Genomic DNA, 22,508 nt, shown 5'->3' with positions numbered 1-22,508 from the left:
AGATGAGATCACATCATTTCCATGAACGTGATCTCTGTCAGAGTATTGCATCATCGTTTGTGGTAGTGAGGAGTTGGAAGCAACCTTGATATCCATCATTAGTAGATACTCGAATAAGTAAAATGTGGCACATGCACACTATGGAGTATGTAGCAGTTAGAAACAGTGGACCAAATAATACAGCAACATTGATGGCTTCTAAACATAGTGGTTAGTGTATAAAAAAGTAAAAGCAACAATTTTCATTGCTCAGTACCATTTCTGAAACTTAAAAAGATGTACACAATGCAACGTATAGTTTCAAGAAAGAAAAATTAACAGACATCAAAAGTTATACCTTTGATAGAAGGGAATCTGAATGGGCAATAATGGGACAGATATATGAACAAGTACAGTAGTCTCCCCTTATGAGAGTTTTCGATTTCCATGGTTTCAGTTACTTGCAGTACAATACAGTAAGATATATTGAGAGAGAAGCCACATTCACATAACTTGTATTATAGTATATATTAAACTTTATCATCAGTATGTATGTATAGGAAAAAAATATGTGTGTGTGTGGGTGTATTATATAGGGTTTGCCACTACCTGTAGTTTTGGGTATCCACTAGGGGTCTTGGAATGTATCCCTATGGATAAGGGAAAATAAATCTTACCGGCAGTATTTAAGATCTGTTAGACCAACACTAAACCTTTACTTACAGATTTAAAAGATGCTCTAAATAGAGACAAGTAACATTTTTTAAATGGGAAGATGTAATATAGTAGAAGCCCTTTAATGAAATTAGGACCAATGATTGGTAGTTTATTTTAAAAATCTTGTTAAAGCAGGAAATGTTTAAAAAGTGACCGATACATATAATTTTTTAAAAACTAAAATAATTCCCTTTCCTATCTTATGTGGGGCCATAGGCTTAGTAAGAAGCAGTTTGTTTTCTGACATAAACTACAACTATAATCTGTGATTACTTTATGGCGTTGCACCAGTTGAAGAAAAGGAACCTGCATACAGGATTCTAAATTTTTTAGAGTTTACCCCTGAATCTCTTCATAATTTAACACTTTTTATTTTAGGATCTTGCCTTTTAGATGAATATTTTGCAAAATATTCGACTTAGTTTTTGTGAAATAATTCCCTTTCTCATTTAAATCAGTCATATTGATTAAGTTGAAGTCTGTTAATAGCATCAACTGAGACACAGAAATAAATGAGAAAACACTGATAATGAATCAGGGTGAGTTGCTGTATCAGATAATATCATAAAGCTATAGTGGTTTTATTATAAAGCCAAGTTTTTATCATAAGGCTTTTTATCATTAAGCCAAGTCTTGCAGTTGGCACAAGAATAGACAATACATCTGCGGAATGAAAGAGTATACCTTATGTTGCTTATATCAGAACAGTGGGACAGTAGGCTGTTTTGAGGGGAAAATGTGTTTAGAACTTTTCTTCACACTTGACATAAATCCTAGGAACATATTTAGAGGTAAATACAGGTGACTTTTAAGATCTTTGATAAAGAAGAGTTTGCTAAGAAAGTTAACAGACCTAGAAGTCATTAAAAATACAGCTTTGATCATGTTAATTTGGTTATTTTTATAGGACCACAATAGCATCTGACAGAATTCACATCTTATCACCCTTTTAGGCTGATATAAACACACCAGTATTTCATACTTGAATTAAATGTTCTGACAATTTAAGTAGAAGTTAAAATGCAAACTGTTTTTAGTATAAATGGCTCACATATATAAAGTTATCAGGGGTATGTTTCTTTGTCTTGTTTTTTAGGTAATTCAGATCCAGTTGTTTTCTTCCTTTGGATGATTTTACCACAGAAAGGACTGATTAAATGATTGCTTTTTTGTCCCTTTGCATTTTTGACACTTTTTACCTTTGACAGGCTTGCTACTTTTTGCTCTGAATTGATCTAAAGAGATTGTAGATTGAAGGTTAATTTCTAGTCCTGGAGAATTTGGAATCTTGACAGGTGCAGTACATTGCAGCCTTTCGTAATAGGTTTGTGTGTTTGGTGCTTTGCAATAAAAGATTTTTACAGATTTTTGAGGTTTAGAGATAATTAGGTATTTAGTAATGGTAGCTCCAATACTAATACCCTTCATTAAAATTTAAAAATTTCATGTTTGTCTAAAATGTAAAATTCCTCTAAAAACTTGACTTGTTCATGTGGGCTTCTTTTATTTATGTATTTATTTTTTTTGAGACAGAATCTCACTCCATTACCCAGGCTGGAGTGCAGTGGCACGATAACAGCTCACTGCATCCTTCGCCTCCTGGACTCAATTGATCTCCCACCTCAGCCTCCCTAGTAGCTGAGACTACAGGCATGCACCACCATGCCCAGCTAATTTTTTATATTTTTTGTAGAGATGGGGTTTCGCCGTGTTGCCCACGCTGGTCTCCAACTCCTGAGCTCGGGCGATCCACTCGCCTTGGCCTCCCAAAATGCTGGGATTACAGGCGTGAGCCACTGTGCCTGGCCTTGTGGGCTTCTTTAACAATGCTCATAGAAATCTTGGTTCATGTCTCTTCAGTCTTTTCAGGCAACTTCCTTTGCAACAAACACATTCGCTTGCATGTGTTTAAGAACCTGGATTTGGATGTGAAACCTACTTTTGCCAACAAATATTAACCTGTTTCTGTGTCTGTAAATTGGGAGTTGCAATATCTACCTCATAGTTTTTTTTAGGATCAGAGTAAAGGAAGTCATAAATAAAACCTGTAGAGTTAATGCTATCATGTTGGAAGTACTTAATAAGCAGCTGTCATTTATAGATGGATGTCAACCAGAGAAACTACGTGCCATTCTTTTGTATTTGCTTTCTTTTAAAATGTTACACACGCATTATTTTATAAGTGCATGCATATTGTCACATGATTATTTTCAGTACAGCCTTTTCCCTCTTGGTTCACCTCCCCGTAACCTCAGATGTATTCTTCTCTATATATTATCTTCATATTATATTGACTGTTGAGGGTGTTTTTGTCCTTCAGTTACAAATGCAGGATACCTTACATCCTTGTTTTCTTATTTCGGACCTTGTTCAAAAATCACTTTAAAGTCACCTGTATAACTATAGGGTTCTTTTGATGGCTGCATAGTATTCCATGCTTTGGATGTACCATATTTTACTCAAGTTCCCTATTGATGCATACTCATATTTGTTATGAATGATGCTACATTAAGCAATCTTACATGTGCACTTAGTTACTGATACATTTAATATGATATTATAAGAGATGATATGGAGATCATAAGATAGAGTCCCAGAAATCTCAATGTGACTTTATTAGCACTTCACTGATCAGTAATGATTTTGAGCATCTTTATGCTTGGCCATTAGGATTTGTTCTTGTGAAAGGTTTTATCTTTTGTCCATTTTTCTGTTTGGTTTCTTTTTCCTACTCTGTAAAACCATATTAGAGATACTAGTCTTTTGTCATCTTAAAAGTATTTTTTCCCCTAATCTTCATGTATATTGTCTTTGTTTATTGTGTTTTGTATGTGATGTTTTCAAAAATGGTTCAGTCAATGCTTTTATATAAAAGATTGAATATCGTGTTTTGGTCTTTATGAAAAGTGACTTTGGATGTGGTGTCTTTCCTCATAGTAGTTTTTAATGACTAAGTCAACCCAGTGATGTGGGCTAGTTGTGAATGTGAACAGTGATTAGTTAACTACAGATGTAGGGAAAATTCTCCAGAAAGACTTGTTGAATCAGTTGAAAGCCAGTTGGCTGGCTTTTGTGAAGGTCTAGTATACACTAGCTCTAGTAAACTTGAGCATGCACCAGAATCACTTTTATTGAAAAATATATTAGTCTTCCTCACCTCCATCCCACCTAACTCCTGAGTTGCTGATTCATTAGGCTTGGAGTGGGCCTCAGAATTTGCATTGCTAAAAAGTTCCCAGGTAATATTAATACTAACCTGCTGGTCCAGGGAGAACCACTGGCCTAGTCTATTCTATTGTGTAAAGTTACAAACTTTTATCAAATTCTTATAATTCCATCTTAGAGAGCATCAAGCCTTTTTCCTGATGTCTGAATATTTAGCAAATCCTGTCTAGTGTGAGGTAGTGTTGTATATGCCCCTGTGGCATAATGAATATAGTTATTTATGGGATATCTACTTAAGGGCTAGGATGTTATGGTAACACTACCAGGTAGGTGAATACCATGAGGCTCCGAAGTTACTTATGTGGTTTTTTTTGTTTGTTTGTTTTTTTGAGACGGAGTCTCACTCTGTCCCCCAGGCTCGAGTGCAGTGGCGCGATCTTGGCTCACTGCCAGCTCCACCTCCTGGGTTCATGCCATTCTCCTGCCTCAGCCTCCCAAGTAGCTGGGACTACAGTCGCCCGCCACCATGCCCAGCTAATTTTTTTTTATTTTTAGTAGAGATGGGGTTTCACCGTTATTTTTGGACAAAGGCCCTGGGCTCATTGCTCCTGCTAAAATGTGAAGAATAATATCTGTTCTTCCTGTCTTAGGCATTTGGGGATTCTTTGAGCATGGTCATGTTCATTTTTTTAAATAAAAACAAGCTTGCTTAGTACTTGAGAAAGCAAGATAAATCGATAATAAATTAATAATAATAAGGGCAAAGAACTAGTGTTATTCTGAATAGTACTGACTAAGAGTACCCTAGAATCTTAATATTTAATATGTTGATTTTGTCGGCAGCGAAACAAACTTGTCTTCCTGATAAAAATATGTGCTTGGTGTTTTAAATTCGGAAATGTATGCAACAAAATTTATCCTAATTATGTATCTACTCATTTTGGTATATTTTCTTAGTCTTTATCTGATGAATATTTCTTTACAAGAAACATTTCTTTATATTTCATATAATGTTACTAGTTCATAAATGTAACAACCCCACAGAACTTTCATGAGTCACATTTGAGTTGGCAGGGTTTTTTAAGGATCTCTGCTTACCAAAACTTTCTAATTAAAGGTGCTTGTTTTTTATCAGGTTGCAAAAGTTGGCAAGAAAGATTTTGTGGTGACACTAATAAAAGTATTCTGAAACAATTAGTTGGAATAACAGAAGAAACAAAAGGAAAATAATTGTGTAGATACACAGCCTTTTAAGCTTATTCTGCCTTGCAGATTCAGACTTTTGGTTTGACTTACCTGTCTGTTCTCTGTAGCATCAAGCCTTTATACCCTCATCCTTACTTTATGGTTTTCAGCAAATTGCATGTGTCTTCGTCTTCACTAGATGTCCTGAGAAGAGCCAAGAAAATATTGAAAATGTAATGAAGTACTTATTAGGTATTAAACCATTTTATAAAGCTATAGTAATTTAAATAGTGTGGTAATTAAGAGTGGAATTGACCAATCAGTAGGTTCCAAAAGCAGATCCAATGTGTAAGAATCGAATTTATGGTTAAGATGGCATTTCAGATTAGCAGAAAAAGAATGGATTATTCAAATAAGATGGTGTTGTAAAAATTGGCTCACTCTTTGGGAGGCAATTAAGGTAGATTCTACCTCATCAAAGTAAAATTAAGATGTAATAAAAAGCTGAAATGTTAAAAATATGAAGTTATACAAGCATTGAAAGAAAGTATAACTGCATGGTTGTATGCTGCTTGAAGTAGCAAGGTATTTTCAAGAATGAGACTAATGCCATGAAAGAAGAAATTGATTCCATTATAGTATGATTTTATACCTTCTATATGTGAATGTTTTAGGTACCGTCAATTGTGCCATCTATGGTTATCTCAATTTACTTCACAGTTTTCCTCTTAGGTAATTTCCAGTATTTTTCTGTGGTAAATAATGCTACAGTGAATATCTTTAATACATGAATATTTGGCCATATTTAACACCAGGTGTTTGTTACCTTTTTTGGGGTCTCACTCTGTTGCCCAGGCTGGAGTGCAGTGGTGCAATTTCAGCTCACTGCAAACTCTGCCTCCCGGGTTCAAGCCATCCTCTCACCTCAGCCTCCCTAGTAGCTGGGGCTACAGGCATGCACCACACGCCTGGCTAATTTTGTATTTTTAGTAGAGATGGGGTTTCACCATGTTGGGCAGGCTGGTGTCGAACTCCTGACCTCAGGTGATCCGGCTGCCTCGGGCTCCCACTGGCTGAGTGCTGGGATTACAGGCGTGAGCCACCGCACCTGGCCATCTGTTAACATCTTAATGAATGTCGAACCTTGTACTTTATACAGATTCTTGTCTCATTGCCTTAAACTTGCCTAGTTGTTTTAAACTTCTGATTATTTTTTAGAGTTCTGATAGACTTGAATTCCGACAGTCAGTTTATTCACTGTTTTTGTGAAGGTGTGGTCTTACGGGGTTCCCCATTCTGCCATTTTCACTGACAGCATTCCTAGTAGAACAGTCTGTTTTTAACCAGCTGGGAGTGGGGGATATACCTATCTGTGTCCAGGCAGACTTTCTCCTTAGGTTTTCACTAGAGAAGTAAGCCCTAATGCCCTAAGGTATCCATTATTAATGTAGCAAAATGACTTCTCTCTTGTGCATCTAAGGTGGTGCTAGTTATGTACCATTCTTTGGAGAATAAAATAATCATTCACCATGTTCTGTGTTTCATATATGATACCTGGATTGAGAAACGCTGCCAGTAGATCAAGTGTAGTTTGAGAAAGCTTATTTCTCACAGGATAGTCAGATGATGTTTTATTTATTTATTTATTTACAGGTTTAGAAATAGCATTCTATAGTATGTACCTTTGTGAATGGCATCTTCAGTGGTTTACACTGTTTGTTTTTGAGACTTCTTTGGCAAGTAGTGATATAATAGCATTTAACAAAGAGGAAACACTTAGAGACAGAGCCATGTTAGTTCATGGTGGCAGCCCAGATCCGAGGTGATTGGGACCCACACTAGACAGGAATAAAATGAAGACATAGAATATAAGTAGCATTTTGTGCTTCAATCATGCCAGACTTAAAAACATGATGATGCTTGGCTCGGCAAGGTGGCTCACAGCTGTAATCCCAGCACTTTGGGAGGCCAAGGCAGAAGGATCACTTGAGGCCAGGAGTTTTGAGACCAGCCTGGGCAATATGGCAAGGCTCCTACAAACATTTCTAAAATGTAGCCTGGTGTGGTGGCAGCATATGCCTATAGTCCTAGCTATGTGGCAGGCTGAGGCAGGAGGATCCCTTGAGCCCAGGAATTTGAGGCTGTGGTGAGTTGTGATTGTGCCACTGCACTCCACTCCAGCCTAGGCAACAGAGGGAGACCTTGTCTATCTCTCACACTCTCTTGATATATAGCTACGTATATATAATTTTTATTTTTATAAATTTTATATAAAATTTATATAATTTATATATTTATATATAATTATTAAAAATATACAAAATTTATCTTTATATGAAATATGTTTTATATTTGTAATATAAAAATATCTCTTCAGTTTGACATAAATTAATAAATTTGTTTCAAATAATATCTCATTTCTTTCACTTTGTCAATTGTTTGCCTGAACTATATGCCTTGCCCCATGAGGCAGGGAGCTATATATATTTTACATATATAAATACATATTTTATGTAATATATGTAAAATAATCATATATAATTTAAAAATAAAAATACGTTAATGCTCTTAATGTTAAAGTGATATTTTAAAGGCTGTTAAGATGCAGGCTAGTTAGTAAGTGAGACTATATGGCTGGAGTTTTATATTTAGAAGCCAGTTGAGCCATTCCCCCCATTATCTCGGGAGCTTGTTGATGAGGTTTTAGATTTGAGTGGCAAAGTACAGTAGTAATAAATAAGGCAAAATCTGCTTTGTAACTCAGCTCATGTCAAAAAGAGAGGAACTGGAAAGCGTGATTTCCTCCCTAGTGCAGAAGGTGAGTAGGCAGAGCTTCAGGCAAGGCCTGATAGGACAGGACCGACCTGTCAGCACAGGACCGACCTGTCAGCACAGGTGACTACAGGGGTGTGGAATACAATGGCTGGCAGTTGCTGCTTGAGTTCTTCCTGGGAGCATCCTCACTGAACAGTGAAATTGATCTCATTGAAGAAATCACCTTTAGGCAGACCATCTTGCCTTGATGCTTAAGTTCTTACTTCTGTTTGTTTTTTCCTCTTGTTTGACTTTCACATTGGATGTCTTCTCAACATTATGTTCCAAGCAGCCACACACTCTTAAATATATATATATATATATGTATATATATATATGTATGTATGTATGTATGTGTACATAGAGAGAAAGAGAGATAAGGTCTCACTCTGTTGCCTAGGCTGGAATGCAGTGGCGCAAAGTCACCATAAGCACTGTCTTAACACTCTTTTTCCTTTTTCAAGAGCTGGGGTGGAAAGGAGAATGGCTTTGGACTTGCAGAATGTTGCAGAGACTTGCATATGATGGTAAGTAACTCTTTGGGATATGGGTGTCTTTTGACAGAGCTGTGGCCTCTCTATGAACCTTACTTTACAACGAGTTGTGGTATATGAAGTGACCCCTTCACATCGAGACCTTTGAGGAACCTAAGATCAGTTCAGACATAGCTGAACTACGTCTATTGGAAGCAGTCTAGCAGTGCTTGGGCTCTTGATGTGCTGGCAGTAGATAAAAAATCTGAGAAATAGAGTGTGTGTTCATACCCAGGTGTTGAGTAGGTAGCCGTATTTGTTGAATTGATTTTAATGTGATTTTTTTTAAATCCCAGAAAGTATGTTTGCTTGCATTCTCACACTGGAACTATTGTATCAGAACTCTGGACAGTGTGGTGTGATTTAGGAATGGCTGCTTGGAGAGCAGTTCTACCATTAGGTTTATTGAGAACTTATAATGTTTTTATGTGCTTTCCTTGTTTATCTCTCTGCCTTTCACCCATGTTTAAGTTATGAGCTCAGGCCATCCTCCTTTCTGCTTTGATATGTTGCTGTGGAGCTACAAAACACAATTTGGTTTTCAATAATTATTTTGCATCTGGAAGCAACTGTATTTTCCACGTGGGATTTGTCTTGTCAGTTTGTCATGTTTAGCACAAATGGCTGCAGTGAAATTTAGTGTATTTATCTTAGCAAGCCTTTTTTTCCTAAAGAGAATAGCTCTTTTCTGGTCTCAGAAAACCACAGATTAGATCAAGTTACTTTCCCACGTTAGCTGGCATACTTTTCTTTAGTGATTATTTTATGAAGAGATATGGGTAATATAGTAGGTAAGTGTTGTCTGTTTAGTAATCAAAACTACATAATCTTGAAGTATATTCAGAGTTTGGAATTCTAATTATGACAACATAAAGGTTGACGTGTACTTTAAAAGGAAGTAATACATATACATGTTAAAAAATTCAGAGTATAAAGAGGTATGCAGTGGTAACTTCTTAATTTTCCAGAGGCAACCACTGCTAATGGTATCTTTTCAGTGAGACATTTTAGTGGGCATTCTGCTGTCATCTTAATTTTGTTCATCATGTTGCTGCTTTTCTAGAGTTAAAGAGAATGATTTGTCAGGGTCTGGTTTATATTGTCTTGGTATCTACCTGTGCAGAAAAACATACCATGGGAAGTGGCGTAGAATAGTATAGAAGGAAAGTGTTTGAAGAAATATGAAGATATGCCTATGAGGCATACTTTGAATAAAATATTTCAGAAGGCTGATGATAGGTACAAGGTTTTCGTAAGAATGTTCTTTTCCATTCTTTAGCTGGTTTCTGGGCCCTGGTATTTGTTCTCCATCCTTTCTTGGATTCTTATTCATTACTGCTTGGCAGTCTTGCCCCTCTTTTCTCCCTTGGGAATAGCCACAGTCAAAATTGATCTCTTGAAAGAAAGGGAAACGAAATTTATAAGTATGAAATGCAGAAAGTTTGGGAGCTCTGGGCTCTATCCTTTTGATTCTGTTTGAAAAGTCTCATCCTATCTGAGCTCTGCTCTAAGACAAACAGTTAAAGGCACTGTAGGTACTGAATGTACTGCTTATTTTTCTGCCACAATAAGTTGAACAAGTGGCTAGGACTTTGAGGGAAGATGTGGGGAATAATGTTTATAATCAGTTGAAACTCAGTGTCTGATTCTTTGATGTGCTTTATACACAGAAATATCCACCCAGTGCAACTACACTACACTTTGAATTCTATGCAGATCCTGGGGCCGAGGTCAAAATTGAGAAAAGGGTGAGTCTGATTCAGATTTGTTCTGACAAAGTCTACAATTTACTGTAACTGGGATTGCCTCTTCTAGAACTCCTCAGTTAAATGAATAAATGGTTTTGAACTACACTGCTACCCTCGCAAACTATAAATATACCTAGCAGCTCCTCAGGAGTGTTAATTGCATCCCCAACTCTGATAGGGTTGGGTTTTATGTTGGGAGCTGCCAAAAGATGGAAGTCCCATCCATTATGAGGCACTGCTATGACCTATGTACTTTTCCCACAGTCTCTGAGAATTCCAACATGTAGTATAGTAATCTGAATGGTGATGGCTCAGGTTTCTCTACTTAGGAAGCCTGCAAAAGTCTTTATATATTGTGGATAGTGTCCTGCTTAAATTATCTGGTCATTATGTATTGTTTGAGGAGGTACTAAAGAGTTTGGTTTAGAAGTAGCTTAGTGAAAATACAATTTCTCTTCTACCTATACTATTAAATAAATAAATAATCTTTCTAGATTAATTGCCTTGAAAGCAACTCTAATACATATTCAGAGAGAAACCATTTTCATGAATTTGGTCTTTGCTATGAATACTGAAGCTATGGAGATTAAGTCAGTGGAGGGTTAAAAAAGGACAAAGAAGAATATGAAATGTGCCTGGCTATGTGCATTATAGTTTGATACTACTGGTTTTAAAGGAGCTTTCCTAAGAATATTCTACATATAAGATGGATGTTTTGGAGGACTCTCAATTTACCTTGATTTTAAGAGCATTCACTTAGGCTTCAACCTATCAGGTGACATCCTGGTTTTCAGACAGCCCTTGGAGCTCTATGGCAGGGGAAGCTAGAGTGTTCAGTGACTCCTTACAGCTCTCTTGTCTTTTTTAATTTTAGACAACTAGTAACACACTACATTATATTCACATAGAGCAACTTGACAAGGTAAGAGGAATCTTTGACTCTTGGCTGGTGTCTTAATGTTTGGTTCACTTTTTGTTCCTAACTATATCTTTTTTTTAAATGTAGATTTCAGAAAGCCCTTCTGAAATCATGGAATCTCTTACCAAAATGTACAGCATTCCTAAGGATAAGCAGGTATGATGTGGCTTTAAAACATCCACAGGATGTGGTTGTTTTCTAGATAGATTAATGATATGTACTGGGGTGGGAGATTGCATAGCAGAAAAAATGTCAGCTTTGGAGTCAGACCATGGGCAAATTGTTAGCTTCTCTGAGCCTTATGAGGTTAACACTTGTCTTTTATGAGGTTAACACTTAATAACTTCTTAGGTCCTTATGAGAGTTTGAGGAAAACATAAACTACCTCACTGTGAGCAGGTAATAAGTGGTGGTAGCTTTCTGAACACTTTGGATACCAAAGGAGAAAACGTTTAGTTGTGTTGTTTTTTGAGTTAGCCGTCATAAAGAATATTCACCTTTTTCATTGATGTTTTTAAAATGTAGGTCTTCTCTCTCTACAGATGCTGTTATTTACACACATACGACTGGCCCATGGTTTTTCTAATCACAGGAAGCGATTGCAGGCAGTTCAGGCCAGACTGCATGCAATATCTATATTAGGTAAGAGAAGAATACTTTAATTACCAGGCCATATTAGACAGTTTGGGCCTGATTTCCTTTGAACTTCATTCATCTTTGTTGCTATGAGTCCTATTGTAGTTACCTAGGTAGCAACTTAAATACTTCCACCCCTCCCAGTGTTCATTGTATTTATTTATTATCCTTGAGCTCCTTAATGTTGGACCAGAAAGAGGGTATGATGATGTTCATTGACATGTCACCTGGGTTTATTCTTGGTATTCGTCTCTCTTTTTTTTTTTAATAGGTATGCTCGTAGCTATCGTTCACTGTCCCCTTACTCTTTCTCTTGCCATTGTGTCTTCCTCCTCTCTCATCCTTTCAGGGGTATCTTTTGAATTAAGTCACAAAATACTGAGTAGTCAATTTAACTTGTTTTACTGTGGCACAGTAGAATGGAAAACATGTGGTTTTGGAATCAGTCCTGTACTCTGGCCCTGATTCTGTAGATTATTAGCCACATTTATCCTCTCAGCCTCAGCTTATTCGTTTAATATTGAGATACTCACTGTAGAGGCTGGTCTAAAGATTAAATGAAAACCTAGAAAGCAGTCTAGCACAGAACAAGCACATAGAAGATATAAAATGGTAACCATTGCTATTATTATTGATGTTCATTATGTTATGACTTGCCTTCTCTTTTAAACGATGAGTTCCTTGGCGTGAAATTCTTGCTCTTTTATGTGTACTCATACCTAGCATGATTTCTGGCATGTTAGTGGGTGCTCAGGAAATCTTTGTTGAAAACTAAATGAGTATGCCTAAATCCCATTAGTTTATGCTTCAGGGTACTGTGTCCGGTATTACCTCATTGTGGAATTCATTGAATGTGAATTACACACATTCTCAAGTTTTACTACAGTGTCACACAAATTTCTGACTTACTCTGCAGTGGTCCATAAATTCTGTTCTTTACAAGTGTTTACACTAAAAGCAGAAGCATAGGAAGAGGCTAAAATGGAAATCTTATATCCAAGGCATAGTGGAGTTATATCAAGTAGTAATGTTATGAAAAATTAACTCAGAACTTTTCCTATTTCCATCCCCCAAAATTCTTTCTCAAGACTAATAATACCTTTAGAAGTGGAATCTGTCAATTCAGTGTCTATTTAGAGATTATCACTTGTATTTGATCCAATCCTTCAGAATTTAATTTGGTGATGATTCTGCCCTCCATTGCTGGTTGGGAATGGAATTCTTCCCCAGAACCTATAGATGCCAAAAAGTTTGTCATTGGGCAGTGGCTTGACCACTGCCTTCTTGCCTAAAGTGTTTGTTTCTCCTTTTGCAGTGTATTCCAATGCCTTGCAGGAATCAGCAAACAGTATCTTGTATAATGGCTTGATAGAGGAGTTGGTAGATGTCCTTCAGATAACGGATAAGCAGCTTATGGTAAGTATTTACAGGTTGAGTAAACCTTAGCTGTAACACTTGGGACGAGAAGTATTTTGGATTTGAGACTTTTGGGGGGGGGGATATTTGCATATACATAATGAGATATCTTGGTCATGGGACCCAAGTTTAAACACGAAATTCATTGATGTTTCGTATACACATTATATACGTAGTCTTAAGGCAGTTGTATAAAATATTTCAAATAATTTTGTGCATTTTAACTGTGACCTGTCACATGAGATCAGGTGTGGAATTTTCCACTTCTGGCATGCAGGTATTTCCCAAAGTTTTGGATTTGGGAATATTTCAGATTTTTGAATCAGGGATCCTGCATTAATGTTCTCTGTATATCAGGCTTATACTTGTTTGCCTTTTGGTTTCTCCCAGAGGGTTAGAAAGAACTCTCAGTACTTCCCTCTTTGGGTATTAAACTGCAAAACTAACAAATACTAGATTTTCATTGTTGCTCTCAACAGACCTCCATCCCCTCAAGCAGTTAACGGTAGAATGACTTATATTTTAAAGTTTGGATATTAGCGATTGGAACTTGGTTCAGTCATCTTATTATATTTGACACATTATGTGTTTACCTTCTAATTTAATAGGAGATTAAAGCAGCTTCTTTACGAACATTAACATCAATTGTCCACTTGGAGAGAACTCCCAAACTCAGCAGTATTATTGACTGTACTGGAACTGCCTCCTACCATGGATTTTTGCCAGTGCTTGTAAGGAACTGTATCCAGGCCATGATTGGTAAGTTTTGATGGTGATTATCTTAGGCAAGAAGAAACATTTGCCCTGTGCCTTTGTCTTTTTAACATCCTGCCTGCTTAACAGCAATTTTGAGCTTGTTTTTGTTCTCCCTCTCCCCACCTCCCATGTAGATCCTTCCATGGATCCATACCCTCACCAGTTTGCCACTGCTCTCTTCTCTTTTTTATACCATCTGGCCAGCTACGATGCTGGTGGCGAAGCCTTGGTCTCCTGTGGAATGATGGAAGCCTTATTGAAGGTGCTGTACTTGTTTTTTTTTTTTAACTACATGGGGAAATCAACTAAGAGTGTAGAGATGCAAGTTTGGGGTGTTTCACAGTGAGGGCAAATAATATAAGAAAGCTTATCCAGAAAAAGTTATACTTAAGTAGAAGGCCAGTCTGGCTTTCTAGTTATCTCATTAATAACGTTTAAGAGCAGCTACTTCCATTACTGAGACTTTATCATAGTGTAGAATCATCAGGAGGTCATGAGTTCTGGTTAAAACATTGCCACATGTTATCATGCCTTTACACAACCATAGTGAAAATATATGTCAGGATACTTTGTAAATTGTGTTTGTAGTAGTAATAGCCTTTACTATGTGCAGGGCAATGAGCACCAGCTTTTTTTTTTTTTTTTGAGACGGAGTCTCGCTCTGTCGCCCAGGCTAGAGTGCAGTGGCGCAATCTCGGCTCACTGCAAGCTCCGCCTCCCGGGTTCACGCCATTCTCCTGCCTCAGCCTCTCTGAGTAGCTGGGACTACAGGCGCCCGCCACCACGCCCGGCTAATTTTTTGTATTTTTAGTAGAGACGGGGTTTCACCATGGTCTCGATCTCCTGACCTCGTGATCCACCCGCCTCGGCCTCCCAAAGTGCTGGGATTACAAGCGTGAGCCACCGTGCCCAGCCACTTTTTTCTCCCTAAATATCTTACTTAATCATGCAAAGTAATTGATGTCCCCATTACCTCAGAGGTTGAGTCGCAGAAGTCATAGAACTGTCATTTGGCAGGCACCAAAAATAAAACACATGTTTTCCCCCTGTACTGTGCTGCCTTACTGAGGCCCCAGACTACATGTATACAAAAGAATGCAATTTTTACAACTTTGTGTCTTTATAGTTCATTGTTTTTGCCTCTTTTTCTCCCTGATAGGTCATAAAGTTTCTTGGCGATGAACAGGACCAGATAACATTTGTCACCAGAGCCGTCAGAGTGGTTGACCTTATCACCAACCTGGATATGGCAGCTTTTCAATCCCATAGTGGACTTTCTATCTTCATTTACAGACTTGAGGTATTATTATACAAGGAATACTTTGCATAGAATTTAATACTCAGAGCTGAACCTAAGGATTGTCCTGATAACCCTAAAGTGCTGTCTTACAATCTCTTCTGTTTCTAGAAATCAACTGTGTATCTGCTTGCAGTATTTTTCCATTATAATAGTTTTTAATCCCTGAAATATATATATATACACACACACTTGATTTTCTTATCACCTTTCTCTTGATTGTAGCATGAAGTAGATTTGTGCCGAAAAGAATGTCCATTTGTGATCAAGCCGAAGATCCAGAGACCCAATACTACACAAGAAGGAGAGGAAATGGAAACTGATATGGATGGTAATTAACAGTTATTAAGTCAGTATTTTTGTGCTTGAGATTTTTTGTCATCCCACCCCAGTTTTCATTCTTCCTCATAAATTCCAAAGTACACAATTAACTTGAGTATATACTTTCAGCAACAAAAATTTTCTTTCTATGTAAGTGATTTGCAAATTTGTTTTTCACAAGGATAATAAGAAAAGAAAGGTACGAGTTCTTTGGAGTAGAGATGGCAGGTAAAGCAGATGCTATAGCTGTGGTGTTAATCTGTTTTATTTCATCACATAATTTTCTTATGTATTTCTTATTGTCTTATTTCTACTAAAATTCAAGCTCCATGGGATCAGGATATTGTCTTTTTCACTGCTTCAGTGCCTGATAACATCCTAGGTGTTAGAAATATGCTTGGTAGAGAGAGAGAGACTCTAAAATGGGACCTTTTAAAACTTTACCTATTTTGAGAAGAGAAAGGAGAGGTAAAAAGGTTTTTGGGTAGGCAACAACATCCCTTAGGCTGGCACATCACTTGAGCCCAGGGATTTGAGGCCAGCCTGGGCAACATGGCAAAAATCTTGTCTTTACGAAAAATACGAAACTTAGCCGGGTGGGGTGGCATGCACCTGTGGTCCCAGCTACTTGGGAGGCTGAGGTGAGAGGATCATCTGAGCCTGGGAGTTTGAGGCTGCAGTGATTTCAAAATGTAAATAGTATTTTATCACTAATGGAGCCTTAATACATTTTATAAACTGTAGTAAATGATTGTGTATCTTATACTCAGTTATTCAAGTGTATGAAGTAAAAACGAATGCTCACTTACCTACCATAGCTACTAGTTTCGGTGTGGTTCTTTCCAGGCTTTTTTATGCATATTCAAATACATGTTGATGTTAAGTATGTATGTAGTATTTTAGAATGGGAAGATGAGATCATAAACATACTGTTCATCTTGCATTGCTCATTCAGTGTCTCATAGACATTCTTCCAGATCGGAATATTGAGTATTAATCTTTTCATGCTTTTTATATTTATTAATTACTCTTTTGAAAAGCTCTACCTATTTGTATACTACCAACAGTAGTATATGAAATTGCACATTTTACTTACCACTCTCCCCCTCTTCCCCAATTTGGTAGGTGAGAAATATTGAAGGACTTCTGTAGGATTGTTAATTTACACACACACACACACACACACACACGTGTATGTATGTATGTATTAATACATGCAACTAGTGATATATTTTCATTTTGGGGTTCAGTATTCCTGATCTTCATTTTTATATTCATTTCACATTAATGGAAGAAATTTTCTCAAACAAATTTTTTTTTTTTGTGGTACCTTTTATTCTAGTAAGTTTCTTTATCATAATTTGTACTTTAGTTGCAGATGTGGCTATGGAAAGCAGTCCAGGCTCATCCATCTCTATGGAGCACAGGCTGGATGTTGAATTAAGGGCATCAGGTTCCAGCAGCAGCACTAACATCTCTTCTGGCCCCAGCCCCGGTCCCAGTCCCGGCCCTGGCCCCGGCCCCGGCCCCGGCCCCGGCCCCGGCCCCGGCCCCGGCCCCGGTCCTGGTCCCGGCCCTGGCCCCGGCCCTGGCCCTGGCCCCCGTCCTGGTGCGTACACACATAGATGTGCAGTCTTTCACAGTGGTAGAGTTATTAAACTATTGAAGAAGGCGGCTTTAGGCAGAACTTAAATGGTACATTTGGAGGTTAGCATCCCATGACTATTCATGCTCCTTCACCATTCTGGTGTTCCATTTTCTTATATTAACATGTCTTTCATAGCATTTTATACTTTTCCAACAATTCGCACATTGATTATCAAAACAGCCATGTTGGAGGGCAGATAATATCCAAAATGGGAACTGAGTGAGGTAAAAAATGTTGAACCTTTTTACTTTGTAATTTTTCTTTTTTACTTTAGACGTTTAGTATTGGTAAAATTAAAAGTATTAGTAATTTTTCCAATTTCAAAGCTTAATTAAGTATTCTTCCTAACATTCAGAGACCTCACTTCGAATGTCTTCTAATTTTATTATAGTTTATTTGGATCTCTTAAAATTTTGTTTTATGTGCTTGATCATTGTGGTTTAATGGTGAACTCAGCATAATTCTTTTGTCTTTCTTCATTGCCAGGAGTCCAGTGTATTCCACAACGAGCAGCACTTCTGAAATCCATGTTGAATTTCCTCAAGAAGGCCATCCAAGACCCTGCTTTCTCAGATGGCATACGACATGGTATTTGATTCCAGATAACTTTTTTTGGAGGATATTTTACTCTCTCAAAGATTGGTTCTTTTCATACTGTTCTGGCACCTGCTGTTTTACAAGGCAGTCTTTGGTAAAGGCCATGCCATTTTCAATAGCTTTTAGTTGTTTTGTGTCACTTTTCCTAGACGTAAGGGTTGCTTAGCTGTTTTCATAATGATTTACCCTTTTTTTCCCCTTTTCCAGCTTTTGACTCTGTGCTTAATTCCATCTTATTACCCCTCTCTGACTCTTAAGTGTTTGTGTTCTTTTTTTTTTTAACCCATGTTAGAAAGCCTATTGCATGAACAAAGAACAAATAATAAAATAAGAGGAGACAACTAGGGGGCATTAGATTAGAATTAACACAGGCTTTGAGGACCACAGTGTGATAATACATAACATATCACTCAATTATCCCCACTCCTCATACCTTTCCTGACTAATCATATTCTCCATAATGTTCACTTTTCTTTTAGTGATGGATGGTTCTCTGCCTACCTCCCTGAAACACATCATCAGCAATGCAGAATACTATGGCCCATCACTCTTCCTCCTAGGTAAGTGGAGTTGATAGTTGGTTACAACAATTTGGGATAACCTGGCAGAGCTCTCTGTGTATTTACTTATTTACTTATTTATTTTTGAGACAGAGTCTCACTCTGTTGCCCAGGCTGGAGTGTAATGGCGCAATCTCGGCTCACTACAACCTCTGCCTCCTGGATTCAAGCGAGTCTCCTGCCTCAGCCTCCCGAATAGCTGGGATTAGAGGTGCCTGCCACCATGCCTGGCTAGTTTTTGTATTTTTGGTAGACAAATGTGAATAGTAAAATCCTGCAAGGATATAAAACACAGAGAGGCCAGGCATGGAAGCTCCTGCCTGTAATCCCAGCACTTTGGGAGGCCGAGGCGGGTAGATCACCTGAGGTAATGAGTTTGAGACCAGCCTGGCCAACATGGCAAAACCCCATCTCTACTGTCTACCTGGACAGTAGACAAATGTCAATAGTAAAATCCTGCAAGGATATAAAACACAGAGAGGCCGGATAGATATCTGTCTTGTTGGTGATGAAATAAAGAAAGGTCAGAATTCAGTTTTAAGTAAATATCTATTTTCTGGGTGCTAAATATACCTTCTATAAGTAGTACATTTGTAATAAGTAACATTATCATACATTTGGCTTATCTGTGCTAGAATTCTTAAAACACTAAAGGAATTTAGTAGGAGACGTGGAAATAGGGAAAGTCTCCTTGTAGTAGCAAGCATTGTGTTTTACAGTTTGGGGTGTTGGGGAGACTAGTTTTGGCTACTACAACTTAGATACTTCCTTGCCCCCTTGCTGAAGAAATTTAGGATTTTTGTATATTAACATTGTATCCTTTAATCTTGCACAGTTCACTTATTAGTACATATTTGTTTTGTTTTCTTAGAATATTCTACATAATCTTGTCATCTGCAAATGCATTTTTACTTTGTTTATGGTCTTTGTGCCTTTTTTTGTCTTAGTACATTAGCAAAGATTTCTGATAACAGTGCTGGATAGAAATAAGAATGGGCCTCTTTGCTTTGTTCCTGAATTTAGAGGGAAAAGCATTTAATATTTTACCAGTAAGAATAAGGTTAGCAGAGGTTTTGTGTTGAAGGTTTTGTCAATTTTGTCAGGTTGAGGAAGTTTTCTTGTGGTGTAGCAACTCTACCACGCTATGGAAAAGCTCTCTGCTAAGGTTATGTTCAGATGGCAAAATTCAGACAATAGTTCTTTGGTTTTTTTTTGTTGTTTTTTTTTTAAGATTTGTTTTACGATGGGGACGTCTCAAGGCCAGGGGCAGGGAGAATGTCTCTCTTCTGGGAGAAAGTCCAGAACAGAAAGAAAGAGAAAAGGATACACAGGCATTTTTCAATAAATGGGAAGCTTGGAAGAAGCAGCAATTGCCATTGACAGGGATATTGTTTAAAAGAGGGAGGCAGCAAGAGGATATAGTACTTAGGTGCTGGGGTAGTGGTGAGGAGCAGGTGAGCCCTATGAAGATGATGCCAGAAGTGAGGGACACAGGCAGGAAATGAGACTTAAAGCACTACATCAAAGGTCAGTGAAGGTCCAGCTTCCTTCCCTATGGTTTTCTTAATTCATCCCTGACATTTAAATTAGCATAGCAACGTCCCAGTTTTCCTATAAAATACACCTGTACTTGAGAGCGAACAAATTTGCAAAGCGAAACCTAAATAATTAGACTAGCCATTGTTATTTTAGCTCCCTAAATGATAGTACAGAGCCTTTCACTCCAGGTGGAAGGAGATGGCCCAGGAAAGACATCAGGGAGTTCTGAGAACCTCTTGGAGTATTTTAATAATACAATTGGCTGTTTGGGTTTGTTTTATTTTTGTTGAACTATTCTGGATACCTTTTCTTTATTAATGATCATGCAACAGGAAGTCCCTTTAAGGCACAAGCACTATCTTGAAATGCCAATAGGTAGTTTCATGCCAGTCTGTTATCAACTATCATAGTAACTAAACTGCTTTGTCCCTCATTGAGGGCTTCTAAGGCCTGAACTGTTTGGTTAATGTGGTCTGCCAGGAGTTACAACATGTCTGGGTAACCTCTATGAGTTGAGTCTGTGTTACAGAATTGGAAATACCTAAACTTGTGCCCGTTACACCAAAGATTCTGATGAGGCCCAGAATAGGTAAAAAGTGCTCCTTTTTGTGTCAAGACTTGATAAAACAGCTAGACGTTCTAGTAGAATTTGAGGTGCCCTGGGCACTAAATGTCCATAGTACATGGGTCAGCTTGTATGGGTAGAAGGGAACAGGATCGCTGAATAGAATGTATAACCCTGCTGAGCAGGAGTTGTAACACAGAAGAATCAGTAGCCCAGGAGGTTGGAAGGTGGAGTTTCTAGGGGCCAAACTTATATCAGGGTGGACATTCTCAACAGGGAGGCATTATTGTATGTACTATCAGTTGGTGGCAGAGGCTGGGAAAGACATGAAATCCTTAAGGGGGAAGTTTAATATGGAAGCACCCAGTGAGGTCACGATGTCCTGCTTATAATTTCACACTCAAACCCACTAAATATTCTGACTCCTTCTCCCTCATGTGTCCGACCTCTGGCTCTTCTATGCCACTTTTAGCCACCTGTATTTCATTTGTAGTATCCCATTTAACTTCCCCAACTCCCCTCTCTTCTTTCTCACCTCCTGCCTTACCCCTCATGTTATCTGTTCGGGTCTGTTTGCAGCCTATGCTAACGTCATCATGCTTATGATTGACCACTTAACCAGAGAGTGTAGCAAGTAGTCAATATGAGTATTGAAATCCTCCAAGGGAGCAAGATACAGTTGTATAAGTAGTTGCCTGGGCTAGGGTGTCTTGTTAATATTGCTGGAGGTTTAGTATGTAGGTGGCATTCTCTGTTACTAATACATGGATACAATCTATCAGGTTGAGTGAGGGGAAGCGGGAAATATAGGTAGTGACCGGAATAGTGAAATTAGAGTGTAAATAGTGAAAGTGGAGTGTGGGCTGGCTGTCAAGGAGTTGATGGGGCAGTGGAGTTATGATGAGTCATATAGGGGCAGTTACAAGGGTGGTTACCATCTTGAGGGTGTTAAAGTATCAAGGCTGGAACTGTCAGTTGTACTGAAATCATCATCTAGGATGCTTTGGTATGCTGGATGGATAGAAGCCCTAGGCTTGCACTTGAGAAATTATTATAAAAGTAACTCAGTATCCCTTTGCCTACAAGAGTTTTAGAATAATTTCAGGTAGGGAAGCTATGCACTGATTACCCCCAAACAAGTGGGATCACAGCATGGGCAAAAAGGAACCCAAGAAGTTTGGCATTGAGCTGGAGGAGTAGTATCCCAGACCCAGACCATGAGCCAAATGAGGTATAGATAGGCGAACTAGAGCCAGAATATTCCACAAAGATAATTGTCAGGCCTGTGGTGCATGCCGAGCTTTGGCATGCTGAAGTGCCAGTTTATTATGGAAATCACAGGCATTGCCATCCCATATCCTGCAATAGTCTCCCATTCAGTACCTCTGTAATAAAGTGGATCCAGAACTAGCTTCCTGTCTAAGAATGTTGGTACAAGGAACTAACTTAAGATTTTTCTTTCCTCTTTGGAAGAACCATACAGTTGTGTATGTCGACCCAGGCAGGGAGACCAAGACCTTCATTTCCTATGAAGAGGGAGCTCCAGTTAGCAATCCTTTAAAACCATCGTATTAGGGAAGGACTTTGGCAGAGACCTTCTGCATAGTCTTAGAGGGTGAGGGCCCTCAATGTTCTGTGGGTCCCATCCTGTTACCTACTTTCAACCTAGGCTCCTGTCCACCATGGATCGCACCAATATCAAATGAGGAGGTGTCGTTAAGTGAGGGGGTTTCTGTTGGGGTATTATAGACTCATAGATGGAAAGTATCTCATTTTGAGGCTAGAAAGGGGACAAGGGAAGCACTAATTGTGTTTTTTCAGATGTCATACAACTAAGGCAATCGGCAAAAGAGAGAACCATTTAAGAGACCGTTGTCCACTTTGTAAGAGAGCGTTGAACAAGCCATTATGCCTCTATTAGGCCTGCTTTCTGTGAACAGTACAACAAATGGGCCAGGTACTGGCTCACACCTGTAATCCCAGCACTTTGGGATGCTGAGACAGGCAGATTGCTTGAGCCTTGAGCCCAGGAGTTTGAGACCAGCCTGGGCAACATGGTGAAATCCTGTCTCTACAACAAATAAAAATGTTTGCAGGGCATGCTGGTGCGCTA

General features: G+C 38.3%; 1 protein-coding gene across 1 annotated transcript in view; it reads left to right on the top strand.

Moving 5' to 3' along the window:
• HUWE1 (HECT, UBA and WWE domain containing E3 ubiquitin protein ligase 1) overlaps nt 1–22,508 on the top strand; it is a 150,026-nt gene that overhangs the window by 39,781 nt on the left and 87,737 nt on the right. The window contains exons 8-19 of the mRNA XM_058441317.1: nt 8,325–8,387; nt 10,064–10,141; nt 11,016–11,063; nt 11,148–11,216; nt 11,603–11,702; nt 13,012–13,112; nt 13,721–13,871; nt 14,003–14,130; nt 15,028–15,168; nt 15,391–15,496; nt 17,621–17,722; nt 18,211–18,291. Of these exons, the coding sequence (XP_058297300.1) occupies nt 8,325–8,387; nt 10,064–10,141; nt 11,016–11,063; nt 11,148–11,216; nt 11,603–11,702; nt 13,012–13,112; nt 13,721–13,871; nt 14,003–14,130; nt 15,028–15,168; nt 15,391–15,496; nt 17,621–17,722; nt 18,211–18,291 (1,168 nt within the window). The remainder of the gene's footprint in view (nt 1–8,324; nt 8,388–10,063; nt 10,142–11,015; nt 11,064–11,147; nt 11,217–11,602; nt 11,703–13,011; nt 13,113–13,720; nt 13,872–14,002; nt 14,131–15,027; nt 15,169–15,390; nt 15,497–17,620; nt 17,723–18,210; nt 18,292–22,508) is intronic.

The sequence above is a fragment of the Hylobates moloch genome, unplaced genomic scaffold (assembly GCF_009828535.3).
Source record: "Hylobates moloch isolate HMO894 unplaced genomic scaffold, HMol_V3 SCAFFOLD_7, whole genome shotgun sequence".
NCBI lineage: Eukaryota > Metazoa > Chordata > Mammalia > Primates > Hylobatidae > Hylobates > Hylobates moloch.
The sequence above is the reverse complement of the archived record's forward strand: the minus strand, read 5'-3'. Positions and strand labels throughout refer to the sequence as shown.